Here is a 22,573-nt window from a genome sequence, read left to right on the forward strand (position 1 = left end):
ATTAGTGATACAGGGTAGGAATGTTGCACATCGAAAAAAATAAATAAAATGTATCTGAGTGTGTGGTATGCTTTGTTGTGTAATAGGCTGTGAGATTTAGGCATAAGATTTACAATATTCTGAGTATTACAGCATATTCATTTGTATATCTGAAAGAAATGCATTACGGTATCTTAGAGACTGATGACATATTTGACTAAATTAAGCATAAAACAATCAATGTTGGAAACCTGAGAAAATATACGCTATATTATAGACTACAATAAGAACAAACTAATGACAATTATGGTTAATATACTGATAGTAAAATACATACTAGGCACAAGGCACAAATCTTTCTTTGGAGTTTGACTTGTCAGATTAAGTGACTTCTCCAACATCATATAGCAGGCAAATAGAAGCCAAAGGATTCAAACTCAGTACTTTAGAATCAAGCTCTTTAACAGTTTATTATTCCCAATGCGTGTTGCACTGTTAAGGGACTTATGAAAGTTATTAGAAAGTAAAAGAATAGCAGATAAAGAAAGAGTGGAATAACTGTAAATATCAGTATAAACCCTACAGTGCTGGAGCATAGCAGATTAAAGGGAAAAAGATGCTGAAAAAAATATATATATATATGTATAGAGAGAGAGAGTGAGACAGCTTATTAATCACTGAAATTATTTCACATGTATAAAACTTCTCTTTCTAGGGATGTGAAGTGAAAAACGTGATATGTTTAAAGACTAATACGAGTTTTCTGTACAACATCACTAACTGCTGTGGAATGTACTTCCTAATCCATGGCAGCAGGTATTTTTGGCATTTGGGCCTAGTTTATATTATTGTTGTTGAAATATGTACAAATATATATCTGGCCTGTAGTCTGTTGGCACCATGCAGGCAATATCAATTTTGTTTGCGATAAAAACATGAAAAGTTATTTCTTAATTATACATAATATTAAATATTTATATGACAAAAATTACAGTTTCCCATATTGGGTCTTAATTCATTTGAAGGGCTTGATATACCACTGAGTGACATGTGTATTTGTGAACTGTGTTTTATTAAAGCTAATTTTCGTTATGTACTATGCAATTAGGATTGTAATAGCAGTAATTATTTCATAGCAAGTCTTTTCCATTTGATTAATATCCATCTAAATGAGCTTGGCCCCTGAATGTGCCTTCAGCTTTCTTCTTCAATCTATAATTAAGTTCCAGTGAATGAATAGCTACTCATATAGTGTTGCTGTCCGTGAACCTTCACCTTTATATGGGTGAGATGATATTCAGTAGCAAATGACATTATATAGCAGACATATACTCCATCCAGTATTACATTCTGATTTTTGCCTCTGTTGATGTCTGACTACAGCCTTAAAGGCGTAGAACAACCAAGCAAGAGACAAGGCTCTCTGCACATCCTAACAGGGACATAAGAAGAGAACTTCCTGCATCACTCTTCCTCTTCTGTTTATACAAGACATTTTCATCTCACAGAATGCTGCTGTTGTAGGATTTCTGTATGTCAGGTTTTTCTGCTTTAACAGCCTAACACTGAAAAATAGATTCAAAAATAAATACAGTGTGAAAAATAATTGCAGCTCTTCCTGCAGCCTCTCTGATTGGAGTAAAGCTGCGACCAATGACTTAGTTCTGGAGATAAGAGATGGCTGATAAATAAGAGTTTATTATACTGATTTCGGCACTCAGACCTGTAATAGTATATTTTTGTGATGTTATGTCTGCTAATGCTACTATTTCGCTGCATACTAAACAGTGCAGAGCTTTCTAGCAACTTAGGAAAACAAGATGTTATGGTATGCTATTAATCATAATTAATAGCAGTCACATTGACAAAACCACTTCTTTACTTCAGATTGGATAAAGAACTGCATCACCTCAGTCATGCTCTTCTCTATGACAAATTGCAATAAACTCAATAAACTTGGTTTCAGGTTAAGGAAAAAAAATATGTAGTGACACAATATATGGGGCTGACTCCACCAAATTTAAATTTGCTTGTTGAATGTTGTCACTTTATGCTATCAACACTGGTTTCAAAGTAAGAAAGGAGTCAAAAGATATTTGTGTACATTAGTTACATTTGTTTCTCAGTAACATGGAAAGAAGTGAAGGGAGCATTTATCATTTACAGGAAGTAAGTGTGTGTGTGTGTGTGTGTGTGTGTGTGTGTGTGTGTGTGTGTGTGTGTGTGTGTGTGTGTGCATTTGTGTGTGTGTAATCTATGTCTACATATCTATATATAGATAGAATATATAGCTAGATGTATATTACATATGTGTGTGTGTGTGTGTGTGTGTGTGTGTGTGTGTGTGTGTGTGTGTGTGTGTGTGTGTGTGTGTGTATGTGTATATACATGTATGTATGCATGTGTATATGTGTGTGTGTGTTTGCCTTCACTACTGTTTCTAAACTGTGGTAAAAATAAAAATGTAATGTCTTTGAAGATCTTTCAGAAGAATGTGAATGATACTGTATGTTACATACTTTTAATTGCATTAGCTCCTTAACCTCATTCTGATGAACATCTCCAAAATTATACAGACATGAATTACAAGACCAGCTGACCTATATTTTTTAATATCTTCCTTGTCTCCCCTCCTTTTAGAAATCGGTTTTATAATAACACTTTTCCAGTGTACAAGAATAGATCATGTCTGAAATGACTTCCTAACTATCAGACTTAAAGGCTCAATGACTGCATGTTTTAACTATTTTAAAACAGTCTGGATTTCCATCGGCATGGCATTGTTTTTAATTTGCTTAGTATTTCCAAAAGTTAATCTGTCTCATATATGTTTCTATTCTTGGTGTGATCGTTAATGTTGGTGTTACTAGATGAGGGGACCTGAACTTCATATGATTTTGAACAGTGCATTAACCAAATCAAGTTTCTCCTTTACTAAGATTGCACTGCTGTTTTTATTGAGGTAATTTAGTCACCTGCTACCCATGTAACATGTTTTATATATTTATAAAATAACTTTTTATTCTTAGTGTCAGTAACTAACCTAGTGTCATGCTTCAAGGTATCCAAGCCTTCATGCTTTTTAATATTTTTCTTCTGCAGTGTTTTGTTTAATTTTTAATGTTGGTGGTTTATTTGGTTTCCATTTTTTTTAATTTTATTTTTGTTGTAAATCATTCATTTGTTTGTTGATGATAACATGAGCTGTTAAAAATGGTTCTTAGTTTGACGTCTATGTTTGGTTTAATGGGATGAGAATTTCTTTTAAAACATAACCAGCACCTCATTGATGTCAAGACCATGTAACCCTGATGTACAATTTATATGTAACAACATATCTGACATAATCTGGTCCAGCTTCTTCAAAACTGTTATGACTGAGATTAAAGACTCCATTAGATCAGCATCTCAAAATTTCTCCTCCCCTTTACCCGTAATGCTCCACATGTAGCACTAACTCCGGAAGCTTCTTTTGCCAGTCAGTTAGCTCATAGCAGTGCAAGGAAATTTTCACTGCAGTCATATTTTCTTCATTTTATCAAGATTTGTCTTTGATTGCCTGCATCTTACATCCATTTCAGAGCAGACCTTTCCATTTATTAGACTTTTTTCTCTATACAGTCAATTTTCTCATCATTTTCTTGGGGCCTTCTGGTGCTCCACTCTTGCTTAAAAAGCATGTAAATGCTTGGTCTTGTTTCTTGCTATGTTTTATCTCTAACTGCTATAACGTTTTTTGTTTAATTTATAATGTTGACTTTACTTGTATTACTACAGAGTTTACTGTTCTAAGGCTGTGTTTGTTTTTCTTTCACTGCTGTTGCAGAAAGGCTTAAGCATGGAATTAATATCTTCTGACTTCAAAATTTGTGAGGCCTCTGGACAAAATATTCTGTCCCAGAATCTTTGCTTAGTGTGTTTTTATTGGTACAAAGGATTTGAAGGAGGACTGTGGTATTTATGTGTGTGTGTGTGTGTGTGTGTGTGTGTGTGTGTGTGTGTGTGTGTGTGTGTGTGTGTGTGTGTCTGTGTGTATACACTTCTGATAAATGTACTCTCTGACAGGAGAAATAACTAATATTTAATAGGAAATGTTGAGGCTTCCATCTCCCAAGGATCCAAGAAGGGTTCTTTAGATTCCTGTAAATCAAAATAAAGAAAGACAAGAGTAAAAACAGAGAGGAATCACAAAAAAGAAGGGATGGTAGGGTGAAACTCTGTTCTTCCAAAGAGGCCATGCCAGTTCCTCAGAAGAGACAAAAATTAAGGGAGGATAATATCACATTAGGTACTTATGATGTATCCTAGCTAGTAGTTAGTGTCATAGACTGTCATCCACTTAGACTGGCAGGATTGGGCAGATTCATAGCCTCTAAATCTTCATCCACCAGGTCCGTTATATGTTTTCAGTCTTACTGTAATCAGTCCATTACTATTGACCTCATCTATGGGAAAGTAATGAGGACTGGTTTGCAGACTCCTTTTCATCTCCTATCCTGGTAACAATACCTATGAGACCAGACGGCCTCCTGCAGATGCTGGGAATCATTGTCAATAACAGCATCAATAATGGGCAAGGGTTTATTGCTAGAACCTTCTTTGATGCCAATCACTTTACTTTTGCCATCACCCTCAGTAGAGTTGACACTCATAGTACACTTTCTGAGTTCTCTTTAGGTCCATAGTGGCAAGTTAAAGTCATTAAGACTGATTTTGGTGCCGATGTCTTTAGCACTGCTTTGGATCTTAAATGTTTTGGCCTTCAGCCCAAAGAATTCAGTACTGGCTTCAGGCCTCAATGTGTTATCAGTGTTGATGACCTGTGTTAACCACTCACTGCTGAAGACACCGACACTGTCAATATCAGTGCAGGTAGGTGCCAACACTTGACAATTTGAGTTTGTACCCTCAGGTCCAGGTACAATTTTGGCACCCTCAGGTCCAAGTACAGTTTTGATATCAACTTTTTCTTTAATGTTGTAAACAGTTCTATATGGTACATTACTACCATCACTACCAGAACTGGTTTTGACCTGGGCTGCTCCTCCTCCTCCTAATTCTCTGGCCTATCACTTTTCCCACCACTTGGAAAAAAGATCAGATAAGTGGAGGTGAAATCACCACAGGGTATTGGCATATATTTCATCTTCTTTTTCCTGTCTGGTCTCTTCCCTGTATAAGCAGGAATGAAGAAACAAAGGAAACATTTATGCAGGGGAAGACACATCAGTTCACCCCTTACAGTCTACTAAATCAGGTACCAACAATGGAGATAGAGGGGATTCCCTCCATCCTTGTGGATGACCCTAAGTTCAGAGTAATTTTGGACATGATAAAAGGAAAAGGAATAGCTCACAGACTCCCCTTTTATCTCCTGAATGTACCTTGCAGAAGGTTTCCCAGTTACCCTTGATATCCCATTTAGATGTTGCCCCTGCAAACGAGATGGTTACCCTTGTTGTCAGGCAAGCTTGCAGAGAGCCTGATGTTCTGCCACCAGTTCCAAGGAGACAAGAAGATATCTCCCAGCCTCACTGGGGCTGGAATGATTGGGATCAGACTCCAGTGATCACCCATCCAGCAAGTTTCACCAGACCTTCACTCCCTCTGAAAAACTGCACAATTAACCCACATCCCTGATAGCCAGAAATGCTGCAGGACCTCCACGATTCATTCGAACCATTATTTCTATCCGGAGATCTAATATCAGAAAAATGTGCATAAGCAAATGGATATGTTATTCTACTGGGGCTACTTCCGGGGCATTAGACAGTTTTTAGTGACTATGCATGCCATTTTTTATCATCTTTCCCAACCTTTTCATGCAGAGCTGATCTATCAATCTGTGAAGGTTCAGATTTTGACTATTTCTAATTTTCACCAGTTATTCCAGAACTCTTATCTTGCTTTTTTATTTATTTTATTTTATTTATTTATTTTACATTTGTTAACCGGGTTAGTCTGGTTGAGCTTTTGGCTCATTTTCAGCAGAGACCCAGGGAGAGAAAAGCTCCTCAGGACTAGAAAACAATTTATTAAATTTTAGTAATATAGTAGTAACAACCAGCTATAGGATCTTACAAGCAGAGACCTGGAGAGAAAAAAGCTCCTCGGGCAATTCAGTTATACAGAGTATTAACAATTAACCTTTTTTAAAGGTGCGCTAGGGATTCCTCGGTGGTATGTTCCTATCTGACCTCAATTCAAGGATCTAATTTCTAGCACCCCCGTGTGATTTGGAAAAATTGACATTGCTGCCTTTTGGACCTGTTTCTAAAGCTGACATGAGATAAATAAACTATTTTTCTTGTGACAGTCTCATCTGCAACAATAATTTCAAACCTGCAGGCTTTGTTTGTTAAATTTCCTTATCTGGTATGCTGTAAAGAGATTGATCTTGCAGACAAACCTTACTTTTATGCCCAAAGTAACCACTGAGACAAACTTAAATCTATTAAGTTGCACGTATTTTCCAAATTACTGCAATAAATCTGAGTTTATACTGCACTGCATAGATATGCATAGGCTGCTAAGATTTTGTTTGGATAGGGCAAAATCAGTTACAAATGAAGTTTTTGTTTCTTATGCTTCCAACAAAAATCACTTTGTCCAAATGGCTTCAGACGTCATCAGATTTTATTATATAGACTAAAGCAACCATTTATCTTTTATGCCCACAAAACAATGGCTACTTCACAATCCTTTTTTCAAAAATGCATCCTTAGATGACAGTTGTGTGGCTGACATATGGGCTTCTCTGAATATGTGTATGTTACACTACAGTATGGTGTCTATCTCAATCTCCCTTTATGGTCAGTCATACAAGTTAAGATTTCATGATACCACCCAGAAGGACAACTTTGGAATTATGTCCTAATGGTTTTGAAGAAGATGGACCTAACTATCAAAAGCAAACATTTTATTACTTATGATAGCAATAAATCAGCATGATTGTGGTCCACCTCCTTCAGAATATCTGCATTTGTTCCCTTGGCCTTATGCAAAGGAGGTCTATGAGTTCCTTAGCTTAACTTTGTGCATTGTAGCTGCCTGTTTTTTCCTAATGGACTTTGCTGTCACACTGGAGATCTGTAGACTTAATGATGCCGTTTGTAAACAATGTTGAAAAGCCATGCTAATTTTCACTTGTGAACAGTATTTAATGCCTTTAACATTCCTTGGCTAGATTGCATCCACTCCTATAGCAATTCTGTCTCACAGCGGTTTAACTACCATAGTAACCTCACAGAGATATTCTAAGGCCACTAATTTACATAACCATTTATGTATTCCTAGTATCCTCCCTCAGGCTGCAACTTATTTCTCCAGGAAGGACATACCAGTCAATACTGGAGTAAATTTGCTGATACCCATCCTGTCATTCATGTTAAGGCTAAAGGAAGATTGTGAGTTGCACTAATTAATGGTGATGAAGCTTATTCCAGAGGCTTGGGAGGTGCCGGGTTGTAAACCTACCTCTCCATCATGTTTTATTTATCTGTTGGTAAAGATTTAGTTCCCTGGTTCACATATAAGTGGAAATATTGGAAAGATACAGGATGGCCAGAGCAGTTTGGCTTCTAATGGCACAGTAAATGAGATAGAAATCTCCCCTCAAAAGCCTGTAAAACACTGAATAAAGAGACAGAGCTTCCAGCCTTTCCTAGTAGCTCATTTACTGTAGGCCTGTGGTCTTTGTGGTTAGAAACCTCAAGATCTTTGTAATTATTTGATATGATTAGTGAGATACATCACAAACGGAGGATTGTACTGAACAACTGGCCTGATCAATGCTAAGTATAAGGGAGTGATAACTTCTTTAGACCTTGGTGATATTCCATTAGTAATTAGCTGGGTTTAATAAAATGATTTCCTGACAACCATTGTCACAAGGAGGGCCAAAGGAGATGGAACTATCAGAATATGCACTTAAGCATCTGATTACGTTTTTTGTTTTGTGATAATGTTTTGTCTATAGAGTTTGATGATGGGAGGGGTTGCCTACCAAGTGATGATACTATATTTTTAATGATGTTTACTAGAGAGAATTGAATCTGTAGGGTTTGGGTGTCATAGGATGACTTAACAACAACCCCTAAGTTTACAGACATCTGCAGACTTTGTTAGCCAGAGGCTTTGTTTATCTGCTTGGAGATCAGAGAAGTAAATACTAAAAAGGAAAGGGTCCCAACACTAGGCCCTTAGGGACATCACTGATCACTTTCAAACTTTCTGATGAAGCAGCTGCAGCTCACACTTTGTGGGTTCTATCTTTCAGATGGTTTTATGTCCATCTTTCCGCATACAGGTAGATTTTTAAAGCATTTTGGTTTTGTATAATACCACCATGGAGAGGGCGGCCACAGTGGTGCAGTGGTTAGCATTGCTGCCTCACAGCAAGAGGTTCTCCGGTTCGATCCTCGGCTGGGGTGCCTTCTGTGCGGAGTCTGCATGTCCTCCCTGTGGTCGCGTGGGTTTCCTCCGGGTGCTTCGGTTTCCTCCCACATCCCAAAGACATGCTGCAGGTGGATTGGACACTCTAAATTGGCCCTAGGTGTGCGTGTGAGTGTGCCTTCTGTGGAAGGTTGGGCGCCGGGCTGGCAACTCGACACCGTAAAACTCTACTGCCATTCAATGTGCGGACAAGGTGATCCGCTGTGGCGACCCCTAACCGGGAAAAAGCCGAAAGAAGAAGAAGAAGAAGAAGAAGAATACCACCATGGAGAATGGTGTAGAAGGCCTTGGAGAAGTCTTGATATGTCGTGTACTGTATGAGCCCTCATTTATGGAAATGGATACAATCGTAACAACTGCTTCTGGCACTACATCCTCAAAGAAGGGCACATCTGCCATGTTCTAGAGTTCTTCAAAGTGTTCTTTCCTCCACCCAGCAATGTCCCAGTTCAGTGTCTCTTCACTTTTGATGCAGATATCCTGAGCAATTTATTTGGCTTCCCCCCTATGAAGTCACAGGATATCATCTGTATGTTATTCCTCATGGTCTCACCAAAATTCTCCCACATCTGGATCTTCACTTTAACAACTGTTGTAATTGCAGCCTTTCTGGCCTGTCCATACCTATCAGTCATATCTGATCCCCTCCCCAAGCATTGCATGGAAGGTCTAATTGTTTAAATTGACAGCTTTCCTACTGTTGCTGTCCACCAATGGGTGTTTTGTTAGTACACTAATAAGCACTATCCACCTTTTTGACCACATCTCCTTGGGATTGTCATTCACACTCAACATTCCCAACCTCCTTCAGAATACAAAGGAATCTGTTCCAGGAGTGGGAGTGGCAACTCATCCTACATGAATGCATCTGATAGGTATTCTCAGGATACCCTCTTTGCATGCTTGGGTTTCCATGGTCAGTCCACCTGTTAAGACAGCTGTCTGACTCTCCCCACCACCAGGTAGTAATTGACTAACAAATTAACAGCATTTTTCACACGTGTCAGGAATACATGTTCTTGTATCCGCACCATTCAGAAATTATGCAAAGACTAATTTACTAAAACTGAGTGATGACCTAGCTATATTCAAAAGCCTATTCCACCTTGATGACCTTTCTGACCTTTCTGCTTATGCAGAATCCTTCACTGAAAATTCTCTGCACATGTAAATAGCTATAGATGCATTTCCCCTAAGAAATAAATACAATGACAAATTCAGAAATAAACCCTATATACACAGGCTGTATAATGAAAGAAAAAAAAATTAATTTCATACAAAAATAAATGTAGCTCTCAAGATGCCGAAAACGCTGTTGCTAAAATAGACAAGGAACTGTAGAGTCTGATCAAATCAACCAAAGCCAAGTATAAGGTAAAATTAGCCACAGTGGTGAAAGATAGCCACAAAGCCTTCTTTAATTATGTCACAAATCACAGAACCAAAGCCCAGCACTATGCAGAGGTAATTGCAAATGTTATTATATACTTTGACCTAGATAATATAGCCAATCTACTAGATGACAAATTAAGATCAAACTTCACACCCCTCTCTCCCTACAATATTTTCAGTTCAAATACTCCCACCTACAACACCCCATTCCCCAAATTTTCCAGGAAGAAGTTTACAAGGTGCTATCTAAGATTAGGAACATTATGTGTATGAGTCAGATAACATACCAAGCTACAGACTGGTCAACCTAAAACGTGACTTGTCTGATCACCTGCAGAAGCTGTACAACATTAACCTCAAAACAGGCTTCATGCTAAATGAATGGATGACAGCAACTGTCATACCCTTGCTCAAAGGTGGATTTCAGTGGGCCCATGCAATTATATACCGATAAGTCTGAGCAGTCTCATCCATATGGCTACGGAAAGGATCATTATGAAACAAATAGATAAGGATACAAGTAGCGTACAGACTCTCAACTCAACCCAGTTTGGATTCATCAAAGTCAAGTTTTGCCTACTTAATCAGGTCAACTTCTTCAAAGAAGTTAGTGAAGCAAAGGACAAAGACAAAACAATGTACACCACATATATAGACCTTGCAAAAATGTTCAACACCATCCCATACTCAGATATCATAGATTACCTCTCCCAGCAAAATGTCAGTCCCTATGTAACACAAATTAGCTCAGAAATAGACCCTGGAAAGTTTGGATGGGTGGCTTTACCTCCTCAATAGCAGTGTAACCCGGGGGTCAGTCCTCGGGCCCCTCCTCCTTTGGCATTTATTTCTCAAAAATGAAAGCTAAATTAAAGGGTTTGAGGTTGATTGACTTTGCAGATGACTGTAAACTTGGTGCCATCATAAACTCTCCAGAGGACACCAAGATCTGCCAAGAGGGTCTGTCCCAAAAAAATATCTTATGTCAAAACCATGGTATTATTGCCACATGTCCACTATTGTAAGGAAGTCCTTTTTCATTGCACAGCGTCTTTCTCAAGGTATTACAGTCATATCCAAGGGTGGGATCATTTCACTGAACTAGACATGGAGTATAATGCTTCTTTCAGTATGTACCTATCCAAATACTTGTCATAACTGGAACAACCATAGCACTTGCTTTCTACAAAAAAAAAAAAAAAAAATCAGGTGCCTAAAACTATGCAGACACTCTCATAGGTTCATAGATAGGTACTAGTCTATTGGCCCAAGAGCCAAAGCAAGACTAGCCAATAGTATATTGGCTTCCGCCACCCATGTATTGTTAAATTCCTGCCCCTCTATTGAGTAGTGCCCCAGACATAATCCCAGGGGTGAACTTCCTATCACCCATCCACTTATCAAGGTTTTTCTTGAATAATGCTAATGATGAGCTTTGCTTGATGTGGATGGGAGTTTTATTCCAGAGCATGTGAAGTCTCTGGGACAAGAATCTATCCCACCAGCATGTCCTATTTATTGTTGTGGTGAGGTTTAGGTCCCTAGAGCATGTGGCTCATGGAGATTGGGATTTCTTCAACTGGAGCATGTCTAGCAATTCCGGGTTTGACATAGCTTTGTATATCAGACAGAGAGGTCTCCTCAGAGGAAGCAGTATGCGACCAAGTAGAGTTTGAGTTTCTTGAGCTGGTCGGCATAGGGCAGTTGTTTGAGGCCAGCAATCCTCTTGGTGAGGTACTTTTGGGGCCTCTCAAGTTGTTGTAGGTGTCTTGTGAGGTACATCCCAAATGGGGCATTGTATTCAATGAGGGGTCTGATAATTGATGAGTAGAGGGGAACGATGACTTCCTTATTCCTCAGTGCAAACCCTTTTGTGATTAGGTGGGCCATGTAGAAGGATTTTCTGACTACTGTGGCAATGTGGTTATCAAAGGAGAGGTTACTATCCACTTGGGTCCCAAGGTCTCATCACACTTTCTGTGTTAAATGAATTTCCCCCTATTTGGTACTTCATGGGTATCATGTTTTTACCAAAGGGGATAACAATGCACTTTTTGGCATTTAGCTTGAGGCCATGATGTTGACAACAGGTGTCTGTCTCGGTGAGGCCCTTTTGCAGGATGTCTACATCAGCAGGGGAATCGATAATAGCACCTAGTTTGCAGTCATCTGCGAACTTGGTTAGCCATAAACCCTTGGTGTTTGCTTGCACTTCAGAGAAGTATATACCAAACAGGAGGGGCCCCAAGACTGAACCTTGGGGTACTCCTCTTGTCACTGGTTTGGAGTCGGATCTGGAGTCTGCAACTCTTACAGTGTGGGTTCTGTCCATGAGCCAGATGGCCACCCATCTCATGCTGTAAGGGTTCATGTTAAGGTTGATGAGTTTATCTATGATTCCTAAATGAGGGATAGTGTAGAAGGCTTTAGCAAGTTCCAGGTAGGCTGTGTGGACTACCTTGCCCTCGTCTATGGCCTTAGTAACTGTTTCAAAGAAGTCTACCAGGTTTAGGAGACATGACCTACCTTTTACAAATCTGAATTGGGTAGCATCCAGAGTTTGGAAGTTACCAATGTCTTTGTTTATGAGTTCCATTATGACACGTTCCAAGGCCTTGCAGACCAGGCTTGTTAGGCTAATAGGTCTATAGTTCCTGGGGTCTGTGGCGGTTCTTCCTTTGTGGAGTGGGATAACTGTTGCTGTGCACCATTCTGTGGATACATAGCCTGTGGTGAGGCTTTGATTGAACATGGATTTTACGTGGGAGGTTAGTTCATTTTGGAGTTCATGTAAGACACAGCCTGGAATGTTGTCTGGTCCCATGGATACAGTGTTTTTGGCTTTAGAGAGTGCCATTTTTACCTGTGTGTTTGAGATTACCAGGGCTTTACAACCATCTGATATATTTATAGGCCCTTTGGGGTGTGAAGGGGGAATAAAGTTTGCACTGAACCTATCTGCCAATATGTTGGCAATATCAGTTGGCTCTGTATATTTTGTGCCATTCTGTTTTAGCTCTGTGCAGATCTGGGTATTGCCATGGAGGTTCTTGACATAGCTATAGAAATCCTTGTGGTTGTCTCTGGAATCCATGGCAATTTTTCTTTCAAAATTAGCTTTGGAGGATTTTATGAGGGATCTTAGTTTCTTACTGAGGCCCATCAGTGAGTTCCTCTATACCTGGGTTTTTACTCTCTTTTGCAACAGTTCCTTTCTTCTGTTGTAGAGTTTGTTAATGGCAGGGGACCACCAGATCGGCTTCCTTTTTTGGAGGATAGCATCTTGGTTTTGTTGGGGATAGCACAATCCATGCACTCATGCAGGTGCTTGTAGAGTGCATTTGTGTAGCCTTGTCCCTCTTTTCAGCATGATACAAGCTACTGAGAGATGATCTCTGCCTCATTCTGTCAGACCTATTGCATATTCTCAAGTACAGTAGCATCATAAGCACCCACTCAGGGGACCTCAGGCCATATTCTGTCAAACCTATTATACATTTACAAGTACAATGATAACATAAACACTCACTCAAGGGATCTCAATTTCTTTTGCAAAATAAATAGAGCACATTGGAAGGATAGGAAGTTATCTGAGAGAATAGCACTTCTGTGGAACTGTCTTCCAGTCCACATAAAGTAAATCACTTCTCTTACTCGATTCAAGCATAATTTGGATGAATGGATGGGTAACTGCAAATTCACCCTCAACTTAGCACTCATGTCCGTCATGGATAGGGAAAAGGAAAGTCAAACGAACCAGAAAATATTCCCCAGAACAAAGGCCACAATCCACGATATTCCAAAATCTAGTTTATTGTTGTACGATACAAACACTGTTGAGCGCTTTCATCTATCCAACATAGATTTCCTTAGAACAAATAGCAAATCAATGACCACACTTTAAATAGTTAAAAAAATGCCCAAAATATCACCTGATCAATTGTATGTTCAATTAAAATTTAAAAATACATGCTTCCACGACATCATATTCCTAAATAAAATATGATAGTAATAAAAAACATACTGTTGTATGAGTACATTAAATAATAAAATATACCATGTAACTTGTCTGACTTGCCAATACATGTGTGGTCATTGACTTGCTATTTGTTCTGAGGAAATCTATGTTGGATAGATGAAAACGCTCAACAGTGTTTGTATCATACAACAATAAACTAGATTTTGGAATATCGTGGATTGTGGCCTTTGTTCTGGGGAATATTTTCTGGTTCGTTTGTCTTTCCTTGTGTTGGTTTTACCTGGAAACGTTCTGTTGCTGTTATAGATAGGGAAAAGATGTAAATGTCCCAACATGTCCTTGTTCTGCCCATCTACGAGGTGTTCATATGCAGAATATTAGACTAAAAACTACCACAGGAATGTAAGGCTAGGCTTCTTAAGATCCTCCCAGATCAATGGCCTAGTAAGTATCTGTTTATTTATTTATTGCCTGGGTTTGTCCATCTGGGCATGTACCCTTTTTCAGTGGAGGCCTATGGAGAAAAGCTCCAATATTAACATTATACAAAATTATACAAACAAAATTATACAAAAATTAGATTCAGAGCAACAAGTCATGCAGGTCAAGCATTTACAAAGCAGATGTAAAAAGAATAAATTGGTTGCATTAACAATTGTATAAGAAAGAGCTTCCAAGGACAAATTGAGCAGGCAAGATATTTGAAGTACAGAAGATCTAATTAGAGTAGGGAGTCATTGTTAAGGGTATGTTTCATCATTGAAATCCAAGAAGAGAAATTTACTGAAAAGGGGGTTTCAAGTAAGGCGTGAGTAAAGATAAGCAAAGGTGATGAAGCTGAAGAGGAAAATGTGATTAGGTGAACAGGCAAAAGAGATTAAGGAGATAGTTGGTCATGTATAAGAAAAGGAGAGAAAAAGAAAGAGAAGTTAAAGAGAGAAAGGAAGAATAAGTGTTAGATAAGTGGGGCAGAGTTAGAGATGTAAGGTGGAGAAAATAATAGAAAGTAAGTTTAGTGTACAGAAGGTAAGAGTGGTTCAGATGTTGAGGGGATGGAGGAGTAGATAGGAAGGTGAGGGAAGGGGAAAAGTATAAAAAGGAGGAAGAGAGGAAATGGAAGGATAGAAGGAGGGAAGGAAGGTTTAAGTGGGGTGGTTACAAAGACATCTCCAGGTGTTGTGTAGGTAATGTGAAAGAGACGATTTGAATTCTTTAGTATGGGTGATATTTCTAAGGGCCATGGGAAGCATATTCCATGAGAGAGCAGGAAGATAGCAATATAGGTTTTACCCTAGAGACATGTTTAGCTTATGAATCTGTAAGAGGCATTTGTCTGAGCTTCTGAGAGGACGTGGTGGGTTATAGAGGGAGACAAGAGTGGATATACTAGGGCAGAAGGAGGGCTTATTTAGGTTGGTATGGATTATTAGAAGTTGAGAGTAAATGAGTTGGTTAGGCAATTCTAACCAGCTGAGAGTCTGTAGTGCAAGATAAGTTGTATGAATACTGCATTAAATGTTTAGTTTGTGTAAAAACATCCATTTAAAGAAATGCACTTGATTGAATGCAGTGGCTGTAGTCCCTGTAGAATTCAGTGAACTGCAGACTATGGGGGTTTTGTTGGTTTAAGACTGAAGTTTTATGTTTGATTACTGTTATTTAGGGATTTGATTAGGGTTAGGGCTAGGTCTAGAAATATGGTTAGCTTTAGGGCTATCATTAGATTTATAGTTCAGGCTACAGTGATGGGCTGCATGGGTGTTGTGTCCTGTATAGTTGTTAGGCACTTCCAGTCTACATATCACCCTGTCACTGCCACTGCCCTGCTAAGCAAACTTTTAGTTCATGCTGCAAAACTTTTAGGAGTAGTACACACAGACTGACCTGTAACTACAGTGGTCTTACATTACAATAGGCATATATGCCACACTATGGTGGCCCATCTCACAAAGGGAAATTTACAGTTACTGGCATTTAGCTGCAGTAATAATACATTGCAGCAACTTTATGTACAGGTCTGGACTTAGGTGAAATGTACCCTAGGCCTACTGTTTGACCCCCAAAACACACACACACACACACACACACACACACATACACACACACACACACACACACACACACACCCTCCAGTCTTTCCCTGTTTCCCTCCATCTTGGGCTCCCTCTACCACGAACATTACTTTTTTCTTCCCTTTCACACATTTTGCCTTGCTCTTCAGCTTTTTCAAGAAGCCATAACTTCCTCTTTGCTCTGAAGTGCATTTTAAAGTTTTTTTTTTCTTTTTACATGACCTTTTTATCCAATGATGGCTTGAGCAGAAGTTATGATTAAGGAAAGAAATAGTGTTGCTGTTCAGCTTTAGTTTTCCTTGCATCCTTTCAACACACCTTTCCTAATCAAGTAAGCACAGCCATAATCTTTATTTAGGAAATAACTCAAATAAGCCAGGGCCCAAGAAACCATAGGGGTTATTGATGCTCAGAGATGTATATTAGAGCATTTTCCCAGGCTTTTAATCCAATGGTGACCTAAACAAAAAACATGCATAAGAAAAAAAAAAACAGCCTTATTTTTTTTCAAAGAAGACATAAGTTGTACCCAAGGGTTCATGTTCAAAGATGACAAAATAGTATATCACAATAAATTAAAAAGCCAGTTGTCTGAATACACAGGTCCTATCTAGGGACTGCCTGCCTCCCTAACCCTGCCCCCAAAAAAAGACTGCCTATACATACATCTGGTGTTAGACTGGGATGAAAGTAGAGGTTCAAATTGTCACAGTCATGTATTTCAAGTGACTGCTGACATACATATACCTAGCATTTATCCTCACTCCTCAACCCAAACTATCAACATGCCTGAAGTGTGATTGTGAGGAAAGTGAAAAAAATAATGATGACAGTAATGTGTTATACTTTGTTGCTCCTAAACAACATAATGTCCCTGCACAAGCTATACTAACCTTCTTTGTACACCTCTGAGGTCTGTGAGAAAAGTAAAAGAAACAATGATCACACTGTCCTCAGCCAAAACACAAGCTAAATAACCTCATGTGAACACCTTTAAGAATTGACTGTGATGAAACTTAAAGAAGTAATAACCACGCAATCCCCCCTCCTCCCACATAACCTAGGGCTGGTTTTAGAATGGGTGCAGTTGAAAGCAGAGGCCATTATCTGCTTTCCCCTAACAGGGTCATATCTCAGCCCTGTTCAAGTTAAAGAGTATAATCAGAATATAAATACATTTATTCTCTTAATTTTTTCTCAACCATCAACAGCTTTTGAGGGGACCCCCATACAGTCAAGGATGATTAAGGGAACCCTGTATCCAGTTATACAGTCTGAGGAGTGGGGGCCCCCAGTCTCTCAGAAGATCTAAGTGTCTGAATATGCTGTGATATATTTAATGAATTACTTTTAAAATATAATTATTTGTTAGCTACATTTTTTACTGATATCCAGAAAAGTAGTGTTTGTGTCCTGGCATTACTGAGTGTGTGCACAGATAAAAATCTGTGATATTTTTTAAACACACACACAAGCATAAGCCATAGCAATAATAGTTTTGTACTTATTTCAGCAAATAGCAATACATTGTGCAACACTGGTACTGTCACACCAGATCAGTAACTTGTCAAACAACAGCATGGATAAATCAGTTTTATTTACCTCATTAAGGAGTAATGCATACCTGTCACTGTCCCTGATTTCACAGACCTTCCCTGATTTTTCCACATAATTTTTCCCTGTCCTTCATAAAAAGTTGTATGTGCTTGTAAATCATTCAGGATTATAGTCAATACATTTAGATATCAGAGTTTTATACTTCTTGTCCAAAAAATGCATGTTGATGCAAAAGGTGTTATAGTATTATTTTTTTTAATTTAATTGGAGTAATATTTCTTCTTCCTGATTTTGAGGCTTTATTCTACTGTTGTTGGTATTGTGCTGAATTCTTCTGAAAAGAAGTTGAAAGTTATAGTATACTGTGTTCTGTCAGTATTTATAAAACTCCATGAAAGAGAAAACCATCCCTGAAGATCGGAAAGCATCCACTCTTCTTAAAATCCAGGGTTTGCACTGAGATCAATCATTCTGGGTTGCTGAACCCACTAATGTTTACACTGCTTATGTTCATTATCAGCTTTATCATAACAGGGTCATATCACATACCTGTTCAGGTTAAAGAGCATAATCAGGAAATTGATACATTTTTTCTCATTTTCCCCAACCAGGTGCAACTTTTGTGGGGTCCCTACACAGTCAATGATGATTAAGGGGGCCCCCTTACAGCCATGGGTATTGCCAGTACCTAAAGTTGGCTATGTTGTTATTTTTAGTGGAGTGTTTTCCATTAGCAGGGTTTAACTAAGCCAATGTCACTATGTCAGTAGTAAAATATTTAATGGAATTGTGAAGCCTGTTGCTTGATAAAGCACTGTTACTATAACCAGAGATATATTTGAATTTGTAAGGAGATATAAGACTTATTACCCAGCTGGTTTATTAAGTACACAAGATTGCTGTACTAGCTTCTGTTAGTTTGACGGACATGTTACATCAAGTTAAGATAACTTGTTGTGGTTAGGGGCCCCCAAGAACAGGTGGTCCCCAGCGACCGCAGGGTTAGCTGGTGCCTAAAGCTGGCTATGCTTTCATGGTTTTGATCATTTTATATTTAGAGCAAATGGTTTTCATTTATTTGTCTAGTTAAATGCAATTATATTATCTTCAGTGAGTTTATTTTCCAACATGTCTTACACCCCACTTAGAAGAATGCACCAGTCACTACTTACTGTAGGAAAATTTGTGAATGGGAACGTGAGAGACAGAGAGAGATAAATAAAACAGAGTCTCAGTGAGCCAGGAGAAACTTGCCCGATATAAGCCTCAGAGGACTGTAGTGTTAGAGGTGGAGACAAAATACAGAAGTAAAAAGCTTCATATTTGGATTCCTTTACCATTCACCTCTACACTACCTTAGTGAAAGAAATGCAGATGTCTAAGTCCGAAACACATCCAAGAAATAAGACAAATGAGAAAAAAACAAAATTTCAGAACTGTAAAAGTAGAAGTGCAACTACACCTAAAATTACCACTAGTAAACTGATGATGTCCTTGATAATATGATCAAAGTTACACAGGGAACTGTTAGTTATGTGTGATAAGCCATGTATCAGTGCATAGAATGTTTACTTATGGGTCGAATTTAGACTGAATTCTGTAGCCTCACTTGCTTGAAATTCAAACTGCTGAGGATTAGAGCTCCTACATAGGAAATCACTGTCAGTAAATTGTGCTAGCAGTGATGCCATTTTGGGGGAATTTCCCCTCACTTCAAGTTGGTGTGACTGTAGAGTTGGTATATATAAGTTCAGGGAGGGCAGAGGGCTTGCCTCCACTGCAAAAAACACTTAAAAATTGTTTTGTTTTTTTTTTTTGGGGGGGGGGGTGCAGTTCAGGGATTCCAATCCACTGCGAGTTTAATGTTGTCCACTCATAGTGGAAGCTGCATAGCATGCCAGACTGAAGGCTGGAAATTGAGACATTATCTTGAGAGCTAAAAGGATATTCAAAGGATTAATAAAATGGACACACAAATATGGTAATATATCATCAGTAATGTAAGCTATGTCACAATAAAATCATACCGTTTAGTACTGTAAACAGTGCTGTATACAGTGACTTCTTCCTAACAAACACAGCATAGATTGTAAGGTCTCATGCATTGCACCATTAATAACCAACATCTTAATCTGACCTATTTCAGCAAGAATCTTCTACATAATATTATCATTCATTGTCTTGGTGTCACATTTAATCTTCATGAAAAGAAATTACTTCTTTCTTTCAGTGTTATGGCTATGGATTAAGTGTACATTTTATTTTGATACTTTTTTCTACTACCTAGTTAATACATCTTCTCAAAACTAGACTACAGGTAATATCTAAATACATTTTTTCCTCTAGTTCAGATGTTACTGTCACATGAAACTGTTTCAGTGGTTATACAGTATGCTCAGAAATGTCTGTGATAGGTTATTGGTCTACTCAGCATATATGAGCTAAGAAACCCGTAAAAATAGTGAGATTATTTAACATATCCAGCTGCAATGTGTTTTTTTCTTCAGATCTTAAATTTATACTTGGATATGACATACAAATTAGGTTATTCAATTGTAATATTTATCCAAGCATAGCTGCTGAACAGTTGGTAAACGGAATCAAATTTGTTGTAAAACTTTAAGTAAAATCATGTAATTTATAAAGACAACATTTAAAATATTTGCAGTAATGGCACAGTTGTAAAACTGCATTTCTGCCTTATGCTAATTTACATAATGCTAGAAGCATTTCTTATATTTCAGAAGAGTAAGAATAAAAAATCCATTTGAAAACAATGCTTTATGTGGAATTTTCATATAATTTCTAATAACAAAAGACATGATTAAGCAAATTCTAATACATTTTTGACATTTTCCCAGAATAGCTGCTAAGTAGCTTGCATAATTATTGCAACAATAGTAATAGGATAATAGATATGACAATAAAATACTTTAATAATTTTCTGAAACATTTTTCCATATGCTAACCTTAATGTTATCTTTGCTATGTAATAGAATGTTCTAGAAAGCAAATCATCTCTGCCTGAGTACAAGGTGGCCGCCATTCAGAAATCCTACTTCATTCTGCTGCACTACAGCATCTTTAAAGCACTCTGGGACTGGCTCATCCTGCTGGCTACATTCTATGTTGCTGTGACGGTTCCATACAATGTCTGCTTCACTAATAATGATGATGTTTCAGCAGCTCGAACCACGATCGTGAGCGATATTGTAGTAGAAATGCTTTTCATCCTTGGTAAGTATGTTCTATCCAAATTTCATGAAATCTTCTTAAGTACAAACATTTGCTGCAAAATATGCTAAGGAATACTGAATAATATATCTCCAGATACAGACAAATATATAACAGAAATAAGTAAAACTTGCAGTCTGTGGCTAATCTGTCATTAAATACAAGTACTAATAGTAAATACAGTATAAGACTGACAGTCATAAAACTGTCAGAATTGGTATTACCCACATAAGTAGCCAAGGGAACTAAGATTGGGTGGCACAATGCCAGGGTAATCCTATGAGCTAGGCTTGTAAAGGCCCCAGTGCCATTAGCCTAGCACACACCTATGAACCTATTAGACTAGTACCAGAGTAATCTATATCATTCCTGAAGCATAATGAATGCATTTGTCTATTGAAAGCCACGTAACCATTGATATTTTTGTTTGGTTGACAGTTTTAAACATAGTACCACTATGTTATAGGACGAAGGAAAAACATTTTGTTGCTCTGGATGCTTATAGAGTAAAGATGCTCTGGATGTGTGTAGAGTAAAGATACCTATTGAGAGTGAAGCAACATAATATACTAAAAGGCACACTATAAGAAATGAATCAGCTTTCACAAATATAGCAATAGGCACTTTTTAACATTTTAGTGCAGTTTCAAAATCAGGCGCTGTTCATTTCAGTGCTGTCTATCTAGTCATTCCTCCTGGTACCCATCACTATTTGCCTTTGTATCAGGGTACAATAACTGTAGTATCTTTTAGAAATGCTGAACTGTGGAGCTCAGATTTATTCTTTACATCTATAACAGTTATATTATTACTTTACAAAAGCATGAACAGAACAAGCATGAGACCAGCCTGTGCACTTTATAATTATAGTCTCCTGCTTTATCAGAAAATCTTCAAGAAAGCACCACTGCCTTGTGTCATGGAACTCAGATGAGTTGGGGTTCAGGGTGGCTAGTAATTTTATGCTTGCAATGGATGACTTTACCCATAATAAGAGCTGCTAAAAGCCATCAGTCAACATTCTGTTTGACAAGTATAGGGCCCAATGTACAGTCTTATTTCTCATTTGCAATGGTTATGGTTCTGGGGTCTTGAGCAATATATGCAATCTTGACTCTTTCAATAATATTATTTATTTATTTACTTATTTATTTGTTTGTTTATTTATTTATTTATTTGTCTTTGTTGATCAGGAAAAGTCTAACTAGGCAAAACCCATTTTCACAGGAGGCCTGGAGAAAAGCTCCACATGTAAGTTACACATGATGTACATTTATAATTTCAGGGTAAAAACATCTATACATGAGCTTATTTACATGATTTTTAAATATTTTAAGTATTTCATACATGAACATAAAAATTTAACACAAAAAAAGAAAGAAATTAACATAAATTGCCTAAGTATCGAATACAGAAATAACATACAGTAACAATTAATGTATTTATAGGATGATCGCTACAAGGAAAAAGATCAAACTTGGGTGTTTTGGCTTAGTACTAATTTACAGACAGACAAGAGGAATGCAGCTTAAAAATGATGAAACAGAAATGAAAGGAGGAGTTATGGAAATGAGCAGGAAGATGAATGGACACGGGAAGAATTGTAGTTAGTGGTGAGGTGTAAGAGAAGGACAAAAAGTAAGAGTTTACAGAATAGGTGCAGCATGAGGATGATAAGTGCAGTATGAGGAGGAGTGATAAGTGCAGTATGAGGAGGAGTGATAAGTGCAGTATAAGGAGGAGTGATAAGTGCAGTATGAGAAGGAGTGATAAGTCTGGTATGAAGATGAGTGATAAGTGCAGTATGAGGAGGAGTGATAAGTGCAGTATGAGGAGGAGTGATAAGTGCAGTATGAGGAGGAGTGATAAGTGCAGTATGAGGAGGAGTGATAAGTACAGTATGAGG

At 38.0% G+C, this 22,573-nt stretch overlaps 1 protein-coding gene across 1 annotated transcript in view; it reads left to right on the top strand.

The window, feature by feature from the left end:
• Positions 1-22,573, top strand: part of KCNH4 (potassium voltage-gated channel subfamily H member 4) — a 1,657,012-nt gene that overhangs the window by 739,260 nt on the left and 895,179 nt on the right. The window contains exon 5 of the mRNA XM_044054725.1: positions 20,430-20,670. Within this exon, the coding sequence (XP_043910660.1) occupies positions 20,430-20,670 (241 nt within the window). The remainder of the gene's footprint in view (positions 1-20,429; positions 20,671-22,573) is intronic.

This window comes from Protopterus annectens, chromosome 13.part0 (genome assembly GCF_019279795.1).
Source record: "Protopterus annectens isolate FY-2018-M chromosome 13.part0, PAN1.0, whole genome shotgun sequence".
Taxonomy (NCBI): domain Eukaryota; kingdom Metazoa; phylum Chordata; order Ceratodontiformes; family Protopteridae; genus Protopterus; species Protopterus annectens.